Here is a 13,738-nt window from a genome sequence, read left to right as displayed (position 1 = left end):
ATTAACAACTAACTTTAAAAGTGCTGAATCGAGGTGATGTCGACTCAGGGCTGGGTCGGGGATTCTTCTTAAGAATCCCACCTAGGGGGCACCTGGGTGGCTCAGTGGGTTAAACCTCTGCCTTCGGCTCAGGTCATGATCCCAGGGTCGTGGGATCGAGCCCCATATCGGGCTCCCTGCTCAGCGGGGAGCCTGCTTCCTCCTCTCTCTCTGCCTGCCTCTTTTCCTACTTGTGATCTGTCTGTCAAATAAATAAATAAAATCTTGAAAAAAAAAAAAAGAGTCCCACCTAGAAGGGGGTTGGCGGTTACACATCGCTGCAGACTAAGCACGTGATTTCTGCGCAAGACCTCTGGACTCCTTGCTGTCCTAACCTCAGAGGACGTAATATAGAATTCCCATTCCCAGGAAGAGAATAGAGAGGAAATATTTTTTTTGGGGGGGGGGGCTAAGATTTTATTTATTTGTTTGACAGAGAGAGGCAGCCAGAGAGGGAACACAAGCAGGGGGAATGGGAGAGGGAGAAGCAGGCCTCCCATTGAGCAGGGAGCCGGATGTAGGGCTCAATCCCAGGACCCCGGGATCATGACCTGAGCCGAAGGCAGATGCTTAAGGACTGAGCCACCCAGGCGCCCTGAGGAAATATTTTCTACCTTGAGATTAGATGCAGAAGGTGGTTAGTAGAGGTATTAGCCTCAGTTTCACCCCTCAACCCAAATTTGGAAGCATTCTGGGACCCTTCTGATGTTTTTTTTTTTTTCCCTCTAAAAGCAATTTTTGAGGTGTTTTACCTCCTCTCAGAGCTGGAAGACTGATAGTCTCCTTTTTCCTTTTGACAGTGTTTTTAAAGTAGTATTTCAAAAGAATGCTCATTAGCCTAATATGGATTTGGATTTTATTTTAGGAGTTTTCTCCTCCTGCATTTTGTCTTCTACCTCTCAGTCTGTCTGTGTTTTAGTCACACCAGCTCTGACTGTACTCTCCCTTTATCTTTCCTGTGTTCCCTGCCCTCCTTTCCTTTCGAGGCTTTTTCCCACTGTTGAATCACATATTTGCTCTTTCACTCCTTCCCAGGAAGGAGTCTCTCCGGCCAGCCGTCACGTGCCAGGACAAGATGAATGACCAGTGGAGAAATGTACTTCTGTTTTCGTGCGTGTTGTCTGTTTTAGTCCCTTGTTTGTTTTTCGTGGTGGATGTGAATTTCCATGACCAGAACTATGTGTCACTTATCTTTGCATCTCACTTGTTAGCCTGCCTTCCAGACTAAGCATAGCCCCTGTCAGCGTGGGGAAGAAATGATACCTATTTTTAGCTGACCATTCTAAGATTTAATGATAGAGGGACATGTCTCCATTTCCAAATATAGCACAAGCATCATTATTTTCATCCATCTGTACTTTGTTCTCAAAATTAGGTCCTGAGTTAATTGATAATTACCTTTGTGGGTTATTTGAGGCAACCAGGTGGTGATTTATTTCTGGATTTGATTCAGTGGCCTTGAGTCGGTTTTGTTTGCTGGATTCCTGAAAGCCTTGGTTTCCTAGGGAAGACCATTCCCATTTGAATCGGTCTATGACTCTTGCTGGGTGTAAGTAAAGAAGCCTTTTAGTTCTGTTTCTGCAAAACTTCACACTGAACTGGGACTAGTTTTTGTGTGGGGTAATGCTTGGGAAAAGAGGAACCTTTCATTTTATTCAGAAGTCAAAAGCAAAGACCTCCCAACCACCTGGTGATTTTTTTTTATCACAGTCTACCCGTCTGGCATTATTTTCATGCCTAAGTGAAGCAAGCAAACTTCATTCTTTATGCTCAGAGCACTGTTCCCTCTCTGCAGGGAGCAGGGCCAGAGCCCTCATGGACTGTGCTGTGGTCACCGGGCTCGGGGAGGGTTTCCAGGAAGCAGCCACTGCGTAGCTCCCTGGGGGATGGAGCTCTCGGGGCTACCTCTCCTCGGCCCGTCACCTAGTTTGCTCCAGGAGTGTGTTGAAATGGCCCCAGTGCTTTCTCAGTCAGCCTCCTGCTTTAAAAAAAAAACCCAGATTTCTTTTCTCTCCTTTCTCTGATGTTGCTGGAGAGAGATGGGGCATCTGCTGGTTAACCTCGTTCAGGAAAATTCTCTGATGGTATGTGCTGTTCCTTGCATCGACCAGCTGCGCTCCCACTGGACTCTTGTCCTCACTGGCAGAGCCCACTCCCCCCGGCACACCTGTCCCAGGGAATGAGACACATTAGTTCTCCGAGCCCTCCAGCTCTCCTACCTGTCCTGGGCTCTGTTCTCCACAAGGTGACCCCCACTTCCGAGCCTTTCATTTCGGCCTTCTTGGCTGTGCTTTTGCCGAGGACTCCTGTGTCTGCGTCATCTAAAATGATTTATACATTCTTCCTTTCCCAATGCCACCCCCACGTATTTACCTCCAAAGACGATGTAATACCTGCAAACATGTTCCCATCTTTCTTTTTTAGCTTTCAGTCTGAAATAATTAGAAGTTCACAGGAAGTTAGCAAGAAAGAAATGGAGAAGGAGGTCTGTCCCCCTTCTCCCAGCACCCCCCCCCCCCCCATCATGTCATGTCTTATGTAACCACAGTTTGTGATGAAAGCTGGGAAGTGACTTTGCTCGGCCCCATAGAGCTTATGTCAGTGCCACAGGTGCGTACCCGCTGGCATGTGTGAGCAGGCGTGTGGTTAGCTCTGTGCACTGTCATCCTGTGTACATTCATGTGACCACTGCCGCTTTCAACATACGGAATCCTACAGAATTGTTCTGTCACCCCCCGATACACTTCCTGCTCACACCTGACCGCGATGGCATCTCTGAGCCCTGGCAGCCACTTACCTGTTGCTCTCCGACTGTGATTTGTCATTCAGAACTGTTACGTAACAGGATCGTACTCTGGGTGACCTTTTTACTGCACAGGAATTCCCTTGAGATCCATCAATAATAGTTCTTTCCTCTTCATTACTCCCTAGTGTTTCCTGGTACGGGTATGTCCTCGGCATTCAAGCTTTCTTTCTGTAAACATATAACCTTTATTAAAATAATTAACAGAGTATATCAGAGAACTGTGTGCCCTCGTCTGGCTGAGCGACTTGGGGCAAAGTGCTCTGGAGAGCCTCGGCTTTCCTGCCTGCAGGATGGGAACGCTAAGGCTCTTGGGCGTGCGGCTCAGCTGAGCGCAGCTGCGGGTGTGGTAGCGACCGCGGCGCCCATCTTGGAGGAGCTACTGGGACATGTCCCACTTTGGCCTCATCAGGCCATCTGTAGTTTGTGGGACACGGACAGCATGAGGCCAAGTTCAGCATGAGCTGCCACGGTATAAGTGCCCCGGTGTGGCTGATCTTTTCCTCACTCATCTTTGTGTCACAGAAACTTTGCAAGCTGCTCGTGGTGCCCTCGTTCTGAGAAGCACCTTGCCCTGGCCCCGGTGTTTAGGATCCGAGGTTGAAGAAAGCCTTCCTGGAATGTACACTCTGTCCCCGGCCCTGCTCGGTCCCCGGCCCCGCTCTGTCAGGACTGAGTTGGCTCTTTCAAGATCGTCCATACTGACATGTGTTCCCTTGTACACATCACTCAGTACTTTTGTTACCAGCCAAAGCTACAAAATAAGTGAGTGTTTTTTCACCAAATAAGTGAGAAACATTTTGTTAGACTGTGGGGAAAGAGGGATGTTATTATCCAAAGGGAAGTTCCTTCTATCCAAATAGCTTCAGGTAAAACAAGAATTTTTTTTCTGTAGAATAGTTTTTTGTTGCTGTTGTTGTTGTTTTTTAAAGATTTATTTATTTATTTGACAGACACAGATCACAAGTAGGCAGAGAGGCAGGCAGAGAGAGAGAGAGAAGCAGGCTCTCTGCTCAGCAGAGAGCCAGATGCGGGGCTCGATCCCAGGACCTTGGGATCACGACCTGAGCCAAAGGCAGAGGCTTTAACCCACTGAGCAACCCAGGCGCCCTGTAGTTTTAAACCAGTTTAAATTCATGAATTTTCTGTTTCTTAATATTGGTCCAATATTTTCAGGTAGAGAAAATTTTAATGTCAACAGAGCAATTAGACGTTAGTGCAGAGAAGTATAGTGAATGCTAACATACCTGACACATAATGGTCACTTTGTAGGTGATTATTAGAAGACTGAATGAATGAATAGTGCACTGTATTATCTTTATTTGTAACTTTATTTGTAACTCAGTATTACAATGGGGATTGAAAATCTGTTACTGCGCTGACTCCACATTTTACAATTTCTTGTTGAAGGGTCAGCCCTCAGTGGAGAGTTGCAAATGTCTGCTTAAGGCATTGTTTGTAGATTGGCCTCAGTTGATATAATAGAAAGAGGAAGCACTTGAACTGAATGTCAAGCCAGTGCTGTGTGCTGGGTCTTAAAATGCCCAGCTGAAAATGGATGTATGCGGAATCTGGTTTGCTTGTTAGATTTGTAATAGGGCATTTTTAATATTCTTTTTTGGGGGGGCGTTTTTAATATTCTTAATTTTTATTTTGATACTTGGCTTCATAAACCAAATGGGCTAGGTCTCGGTTAACTGCGAGAAACACATCATCCATGTGCATTTCTGGCACGTATTGTTCGCAACTGATTATTGTTCTTATTGAATAAGTGGTAGAAAGGTTGATCACCAGCAACATAATGAGGATTTTGTCAGGAAAGCTTAAAATCTTTAGATAAGAAAATGCTTTTTTGGTTTTGTTATTGTTTGTTTTCCTCTCTTTGAAGCCCAAAATTCAGAACCCCAAGATCAAGGAAGGGCTAGGCTTTCTGCCTGGCGCTAGTGAAGTCCGTGGACGCGAGTAGAATGCAGACTTCATGCACTTTCACTTTGCTTTTTTTCTTCTCCTCAAGGAGGCCACTTTTCAGACTTAGAAGAAGTGGAAGATCATGAGTGAAGGTTTTGTAAGAAAGGACTGACTTCTTCTAAGTGAATTCAAGTCTCTGTCACAAGACAAATTAGACCCCTGGGTAATGAGAGAACTTGATGGTTGGCTCTGTTGATCTTTAAGGAAATGTGAGGGGAGACATGCCAGGGGGCTGGAGATGCAGAAGGTGGGGTTCACACAGCACTCAGGTGAGGTCAGCCCTAGGCAGAGTTCTAGAAAAGGCAGTTTATAAACCACCAGTAGAGGAAGAAGTGAACAAACAAGTTATAGCACGTTAACTTGATTTCATTCTTGACTGGGTTTGATGGAGGGCAGGCAGTGTAAATTAGTGGGCATTTGATCAGACATTTGACATTTAATTTGTAGACAAAATAGGAAAGTCTGGGCAGTCTGTTAGCGCAGTCACTGGACTCAGACTGCTGAATGGCTAGAAAAAATGTCAGCTGAGGGAGTCCCTTATCACAAGACCAACCCTGTCCTTATCCTCCAGTGCCGCTCCCAAGTGGAAGGTGCTGGAAGTAAGTGCTCGATAGTAAGGTATTATGCGTCATCTCCGGTTTGTGAGTTAAGGAAGTGATTTCCAGTCCAGACCTGCAGTTGGATCAGACTTGCTGATAGTGGTGGCCATGGGAGATGGTAGATCAGATGTCCTAGTTGGACCTGAGACCTGGCGGATGTGTGGGTGTCACCCCTGGTTGTCACCTTCTGTAGGCGAGCGGCCTGTGCAGTTCCTGTCTTTGAACGGACTCCACTAATGTATTCAGAACTTCTATGTCCCAGTGCCACTTCATTGGAACTTAGGCACCCTGAAAGCTCGCCTTTGTTGTGTGGAGAGCTATATATCTTGAAAATGGGCAAAATGGCCACAAAGCAAGGGCAGACTTGGTGCAGCAGAAATAACTACCTTAAAAGCCTTGCCAGTGAGACCATAATCATGGGGGGTGTCAGTGAGTGGCTTCGGCGAGGCTGGGGAGCAATGTCTCCCCTGTATGCCTCTGTCCCCATGCAGAAAGCCTGTGAGTGGGTGGATTGGCACAGAAGGCCTGCTGATCAAAGCCTAGCCCGGTCTGTAAAATATGTAGGATCCCAAAACATGTCAGCAGGAATAAGTCAAAGTCCATCACAGCAATGTCATTCATGGGTTTTACTATGAGTCTTTTGAATCATAAACACACATCTAGACAGGTTATAGAGTAAGGGTCATGTAGGCCGGGCATAACATTTGTTAAAACAACGACCCTACACATGTTCATGAACAGAGTGCGCAGTGGTGTTGTGCCCCATGGCTGTAATGAGCAAAAACACTGAAAAGGGACGCCTGGGTGGCTCAGTTGGCTAAGCAGCTGCCTTCGGCTCAGGTCATGATCCCAGCGTCCTGGGATCGAGTCCCACATCGGGCTCCTTGCTCGGCGGGGAACCTGCTTCCTCCTCTGTCTCTGCCTGCCATTCTGTCTGCCTGTGCTCGCTCGCTCTCCCTCTCTCTCTCTGACAAATAAATAAATAAAATCTTTAAAAAAAAAAAGCACTGGAAAAAATTCCCAGTGCGGGGGGCAGTCATCTCATTGTGCACTGCTGGTTGGGTTTCATGTGAGGTCACCTTTGCTCTCCAGTCCCCACTTCACAAGGCAGGGGGCCGGGGGCATTGTTCAGAGGAGAGTGAGCTGGTGTGGAAGGAGTTTCAGATCCTGCCGTGCTGGCGGAGTCCAAGGACTGAAGTGTTGCCCGTGGGGTAGGGAGGCCGGACTAGGTCAGTGCTCTCTATCACCAGGCACTTGACGACTGAAGAAGGAATTACACTTTGACTAACTGTAGACTTTCAGAGGGGAAAGTGGTTGCTCTCAGAATGACGTGGGGGTGAGGAGGAGCTCTTCCCAAATTGGACACATCAGGAAGAGTGTTTTATGTTTTGGTGATGTCGGGACATAAAATGAAAAAAGAAAATCCCTCATCTCAAAATCTCTTTCACCAAGTTGACTTCATGTAAATATCTGGGTCGTTGAGGTTCCTGCTCTGACCGTGGTCTCTGTGTGGGCCCTCTCTCCAGCCACATCTCCTGGGCCTCACCTTGTCCTTGATCCGGTGTCTGCGGCTTCCACCCTCCGGTGCTGCCGCGCCCACGTGGCATGCTCTCTCGATGGGGGCTGCTCTGACATGCTCCTGCTTCTCCTTCTGTCCCCTCTTACACATACTTGCGTGGCTGTTACTTCATGACACTGACTGAATTGTGGCCCCGCCCAGTACGTCCTTCAGAGACTTCCTTTCGTCATATCAAGGCATCTTTTCTCACCCACCCCAGAATAACGATGTACTTCCCCAGGCCCTATTCCTCCTTGATCAGGGCACCAGACGCGTGCACCATTTCAGGCTAAGGAACGTGCCACACGTGCGGGAACAACTCCCCTCTGAACCCCGCTGCTTGGACTTGAAACCGCATCACGATTTACGTGCACACCGGGTGCCGTCTGAAGTCCCGCAACTACCTACTCCTGCTCCTGGCTCGAAGCTCCTGCTCAGGCCGAGGCTTCTGTGCTTCCTGTGCTGGGCTTTCAGCTCACCCAGCCCCACTGGCACCCAGATGATTGTCTTTGTCACAAGCAAAGGTGGGGAAGCAGACAGCCATAGGTGGTTGTTTCTGTTTTCCAAGTGCTTGGAGTGTCTGATCACTTTCACAGGCCTGTGGTCACTTCCATCTGATTTTCAGATTCGGCTTTGCCAGTTAGGGAGGGCATGTGGTAAAATGGTCCCATTTCTGATGAGAAATCTGAGGCTGGAGAGTCCCCAGGAGTTTCACAAGGCCACGTGCAAATAAGGGCCCACATCTGACCTGTTGGACTCCACCTCCAGATGGAGCGGCTGGTAGGCTGCATTCAGATTTTGCATCTGAAAGGGGTTGCAGCTGAACCAATCCCCAAACCTCAGGTCTCAGATCCTACCACCTACAGAATAGGACTGGGAGCTCTAGGACCAGAGGCTCAGTCCTTCCTGGGGTTCATTCCCCCAGGCCAGTGGGTTCTTCTGAGAGATCTCTCTGGCAAAGTCTCCCATCCGATTAATGAGGACGGGGCTTTTCCAGGAGATTGCTCCCAGCAGAGTTGCCTTCTCCCCCTTTAGGCTCCACCCAGCACAGAGGTGAGGGCCGGTGGGGGAACGTGTGCCTGGGTCGGACCAGCCCGGCACGACGGCACTGGATCCAGGACCAGGACTCACACATCTTTGCCTCAGGAGTTCTCTCCGCAGAATCTCCTGTGTCTCCCTAGCTCAGCCTTCTTTGTGGATGGATCCTGGTCCATGAACCGGGTCTGTAGACAACTGCAGCCCAGTTGTGGGCTGCGTTCAAGTTCTCATCCTTGGAATGTTGCTGGTGACCACTCGGGAAGCCTCAAGGGGGCAGCATTGCCTGACTGGCTGTGGGCCCCAGTTCTCAATAAAATCCACGCTGCTGAGAACCTGGGTGGAAAGCAGCTCCTCTCCTGCTATCTGCAAAGATGTAGCTCTTTATTGGAAATTCACAGCTTGCACAGAAGTGCAGGGTTTTTTCATGCTTAGGAGATTTATGGTAGAAATTCCACAGGTATCCTCGAGACTCTTTTCTCATTCTTGTATTCAGAGGTTATTTTAGGCATCATATACTAATGTAAAAGCTTAAAAATAGACTTTATATGAATCACACTGGGTTATGGTATATAGCAGCTCATCCCCAACGTTAGAAATGACATTTATCTGAGAATCCTTTTTTCTCCAAATTGAATGAGAATATTTTCTGTAGAAGCAGGGGAGAAAAATTCTAAAGGGGCAAAGGATTTGGAGGCATTTTGACATTATGGATTTAAATATAACCTTGCTCCTTGTACCTCATTTACTGTTCCCTTTTCAACTGCCAGAGCCCAAGGTCCATTTCTGTGGTTTCCTCCATAGCTGCGGCCCTTCCCCACTTCCACAGCGGGCTGGGCCCCCCGCATGCTCCTCTGTGGATGCGTGTCCAAGTGTCCAGGATGTTGAGGAAAGGAAGAGGTTTGACCCGCGGGTCCTCATGGCGTTTCCCCTGCAACCCAAGGGAAGTGAGTTCTGCGGACTCTGGCATACTCATTCTAGCACCTTTTCCTCCTACTATTTTTAGGTGTAAAAAGACTTAAACGTGGGATGGTGTTGAGTCTACCAGACTCAGTGACATATTTTGAACAATAGGTAGGAACCTGGATATGTTTTGAAAACTATCTAGAGAAAAAAGACTTAAAACTTTGTGTTTTTTTCTTAGATGTGTTTTTCTCGCAAGAACAGAACTCGCGCTCGCGGCTCACTTCTACTTGTTTCTTCACTCTGCTTGGTGTGCTGTCCCCTTTCCTCCGGGCCGCGGCTCCCTGAGGGAGGCGTTGCTGCCAGGCCCGTGCGAGATGAGAGCCCGAGATGGGGACCGGCCCAGTAACCGGCCCAAGGCTGCGGCCTGGGATGTTAAGTCAGGATGGGGTGTCAGGCAGTCTAGCTTCAGAGCCCACACTCTTCATTGTTACTCCAGATCACCTCTTAGGAGAGGTGATAAACCGTAACTCGTGGGCTGCGGCAGTGGAGTTCTGTAGAAGCACTTGTGCTTGTGCCTCGGGGCAGTTCCAGCCGTGGATTTTGATCTCCTCCTCCCTGCGGTGTAGAGGAGAAAGGCTCGTTAGTATGGTTCCGTAATCTAAGTTATGTGTTTTAGGTCAGATTTGCTGGAGAAGAGGGATTTTGTCCCACAGGCTGGGTTGTGAGTTAGGGCTCACAGCTGAGTCTGGGGAGAGGCTGCCAAGCAAGCATCAGGAAGGGACGCAGAGCCCCCTTGGGTCCACGTGGCAGCTAGGGCACCTGGGGCAAGAAGGGTGCTGGGCCAGGGCTCCTGGAGGGGCCTGGCAAGCTGATGAGCCAGAGGGGCCTGCCCCAGCTGTGGGAACAGGGACAGGGAGGAGGGTTGGGCCGCCTACATGCTGTGTGTGCCCCTGGAGGGACCAGATGGGTCCTGTGCGGCACCGTCTCTACCAGCTGTCTGCATTCGTGCTGTGCTGTTCTGTTGAGTTGATATCGTAGTGTTTTTCTAGCGGTCTTCAATTGTGTCTCTGTTTTCTCCATAAATTTGAGAGAAGAGATACTCGTCTGTCTTGGAGTTCCGATGACCCGGCTATCATGTGTGTGGTGTAAGTCAAAACAGAGGCCCCCAGCGGCTCCAGCGCTCCGTGGACCAGCTGGTTCTCTGAGAAGCCCCATACCCCCTTCCGTGATGCGGGGTCGACCTGTGGGGTGGGCTTGGCACCCTGACGCTGCTTCTCCTCGGCGCAGCTTCTGCTGAGTGACCGTGAAAGAGAGCCGCCCTTCCTGGCTGTGCATTTGCTTGTGCGTTCAGCTCCCCTGAGTCTAGAGACCCAGCTGTGTGACGTGTGGCGCCTCTGTCCATTCCTCACGTGTGCACCGTGGTTCACCCGTGAGCCAGGGCCAGTTCCCAGGTAGCTGTGCTCCGGGGACCCTCCTTTCCCTGGGTTCTGTCACAGTGACGAGGTAGGAGCAGCTCCGGTGCAGCCTGTGAAGAGGGCGGAAGATGACAGTGAGATTTGGAAAGAAAAGGACTTAAAGTGTTTATTTGTTTTTAATTTTCTTTTACACTGGCATCAGCATAATTGAGCATAATTGAGGTCCACCTTCCATAGTGTTTGTCTCAGGACAGGAAGGCGAGGGTGGGGAGGGCTATAGCGGCCCCCGATGTGGCTGAGGGGGTCTTCTCTGTGGGCAGCACGTGGGAGGCAGGTTACCAGGAAGTTGGTGAAACCATTGCAGCTGGAAAAGCCTGCCTATTGGATAACGGACCCTGGATGTTTTGGGATAAATATTTTGACTCTATAAAATGTGTTGGTAAAACTGTTACTGCTCGCTGGCACATTCTTGGTTTGTTTTAGCGAATGTTGGTTCTTGAGTTGATTGGAGTAGGTCACCATGCTTAAGGAGTTAAGTCTGTTGAGGGCACCTCTGATGCGCCGGTGTGCTCCCGCAGCGTCTGTCTCCCGCCTTCGGAGTGACTTGCTGAGGCCAGTGTTGGTCTGAGGGTCCCTGCTGTAGCGAGCCGAGTCTCAGGGAAAGTCGAGGATCTCTGAGGTCACAGAGGCAGTGCTGTGTTAGAGCATCTGAATCCCCCATACCCCTGCTGCACAGTGTCGCCTGTAGACTCGGAAGGTTTTCCTAGGAAGTACCAGAACAGACCGGGAGGGTCCCCCTGGCCGTGATGCTGCCATCCTTCCTGGTATTTACAAAGGCAGCAACCATGTTCACAAGCGCTCAGAGGACAGCAAACAACAACAAACCCGAAAGAGTATGTTCTTAATAATGGATCTTTATTGAGGGTGCAGGGCATTTGTCCGTATTTATATGGTGACTCTACAAATGGTACTGTTGGTGTCGACGGACAGTATTAGTGCCAAGTGTGACGGCAACTGGAGGGTTCTTTGCCAGTAGCTTGGCCCCAGCACTTGGTTTTGCCGGTGTCGGGTGGGTGACTTCAGCACCTGGGCTGCTTTTCCTTAATCTGTAAGATCAAAGAGGTGAGCGAGCCTACCTCTGAAACCCTTCAAATTAAAATTCTAGAGTAAGTTTGCTGACCTATACACAAAAGTGTGTGGATAGTAAAAAGTTAACAGATGTTTTATTTAACATTTTTAGTAAAATGAACTCCTCGGGTCACAGGTAGCTTGACTGAACAATAAGTCCTTTGCTATCACTTCCCTTATTTTTAAATTGACCTGCTGTATTTAAAATACTGACATAACTAAATCTACCTTTAACAACAAAACAATTCTTAGAGGGTTAGCTTGGGTTTGCCATCGTTAGCAAGTAGGAAGTTGCTCATTAAAACCACAAGGAGATGGCATTCTCTAGAACAACTGAAGTTAAAGACTGACCTCAGATATTGGTGAGGATGCACAGGCATTGGAACTTTCAAAGGCTGCTGTCAGAAATGTGCCATGGTATGGGCATGTGGGAAGTTTGGCAGTTTGTTAAAAATTTAAACATACACCTGTCATACGATGTAGCCACTCTACACCTATTTATTTACTGTTTAAAAAGGGAAAACATAGTTTATACAGAGACTGTGAACAGGTATTCAAAGGAATTATATTTGTAATGGCCAAAAATGGAAACAACTCCGATGTCCTTACCAGGTGAGTGGCTACCCTGTGTCACACACAGAGACTGGGACACTGTCCCACAGTAAGAAAGGTGTGGGCTGTTGATACACACTGTACTATGTGCAAATGTCAACAAGTGTTGAAGGAAAGAAACCAGACCAAAAATAGAGTTCCTAGGGTATGATTCCATTTGTATACTTTTTAAGAAAATGCAAGCTAATCTACAGTGAAGGTGATTGCCCAGCCGGGCGGGGTAGAGAGAGACACAGGATTAGAGGGCGCAGGAAGACTGTTTGGGGCGATGGAGCTGTTCGCTGTGGACAGCAGGGGTATTTTCGTGGGTGCGTCCATGTTCCAAAACTTTACAAATTATATCCTGGAAATTCCTGCAGTTTCTTGAGTGTCATTTCTTTACCTTAGGAAAGCAATTTTCAAAAGAAGATGAACTCAGAAGACCCCACACAGCGTGTATTTTGACAAGCACGGTGTTGCCGTTTGGGCCACCGAGGCTGGTCAGCGTCAGGGGTGGACGTGCGGTCTGTAAGGGACACGTGGAAGATGCGGGGAAGGGGGTGAATCTCACATCCCTGAGGAAGCAGGAAGCTGTTTCTCCTCCAAGCCACCAGGGCCTGCCCGGTGCAATCAGCTATCTTTCCCAGTTTGCTCAGTGGCTCCCCCCGGAGGTGGAGGGAGGTAGCGGGCTTGAGGGAAGCTGGGCAAAGCGCTCGGCTCCCGCCGCACCTGAGATCCTTCTTGGTTCTTGCCACTGCCCTTCCAAGTTGTCTTTGCCCCTCCGCGTCCCCAGACATATCCTGAGTGTTCGTACCAGTGAGGTCTGAGGTGTTTTCGAGAGGCACACTCCTTCCCCAAAAGGACTGCGCCGTGGCCGGGTTGGCTGTGGCCCGGGGCGACGTTACTGAGCGGGGCCACCTCGCAGTCTCCGCCAGGCCTGGTGGTGAATTTATTCCGCACACGGCACGCTGCCTCCTTCTCTGAGCCCTGTAAAGTGGCCCCATCTGAGCAGTGGTTTAATAATTAATAATGGGTTGTAGTGCCCCTGCTAAAAATAAAATAAAACCGTCCATCTGCTAAGCGAGAGTCAGAGGATGTGTAAAGGAATGCGTTATGCTTAGCAGATGTTTCGGTTGGCGGAGGGGGTCTTTTCTTCCTTCTCTTACGCTGGGATTGAGCCTAAGAAGAATCGGAAAGAGTGACTTCCCTTCCCTTTCCTCTTCTCTTTTGTGACAGTCCCCTCGGGCTCTCTGCCTGTTTATTTTCACCAGGCGGTGGTTGCAAACTGCCCAGTGTGCTGGGCTCCCCTGGCCTGCTCGGGGCGCTCCCCTTCCCGCCGCCCTCCCCTCCCTGGGAGTGGGTTGCTACCCGCTCCCTCAGCCCCGTTGCTTGGCGTCCGCGCCAGGCGCCAGGCCTTTGGGGGGCAGGGGGCGCAGCCGGGGCGGGGGCCGCAGCCCGGCCTCACCGCGCTCTGCCCTCCGCAGCTGTGGACATGGCTGGAGGAGCTGCAGAAGGAGCTGCTGGATGACGTGTACGCCGAGTCGGTGGAGGCCGTGCAGGACCTCATCAAGCGCTTCGGCCAGCAGCAGCAGACGACCCTGCAAGTGACCGTCAACGTGATCAAGGAAGGGGAGGACCTCATCCAGCAGCTGAGGTGGGCCGCCTTGTCCCCGTCCTCCCGCCGGGCGCGGGCGCT

The 13,738-nt window shown here is 49.7% G+C and overlaps 1 protein-coding gene across 3 annotated transcripts in view; it reads left to right on the top strand.

Moving 5' to 3' along the window:
- The window catches only part of TRIO (trio Rho guanine nucleotide exchange factor), a 224,702-nt gene that overhangs the window by 74,775 nt on the left and 136,189 nt on the right, over positions 1 to 13,738 (top strand). For all 3 annotated transcript variants that reach the window (XM_032337739.1, XM_032337740.1, XM_032337741.1), the window contains exon 11: positions 13,527 to 13,696. In XM_032337739.1, coding sequence (XP_032193630.1) covers positions 13,527 to 13,696 — 170 coding nt within the window. The remainder of the gene's footprint in view (positions 1 to 13,526; positions 13,697 to 13,738) is intronic.

Source organism: Mustela erminea, chromosome 3 (genome assembly GCF_009829155.1).
Source record: "Mustela erminea isolate mMusErm1 chromosome 3, mMusErm1.Pri, whole genome shotgun sequence".
NCBI lineage: Eukaryota > Metazoa > Chordata > Mammalia > Carnivora > Mustelidae > Mustela > Mustela erminea.
The sequence above is the reverse complement of the archived record's forward strand: the minus strand, read 5'-3'. Positions and strand labels throughout refer to the sequence as shown.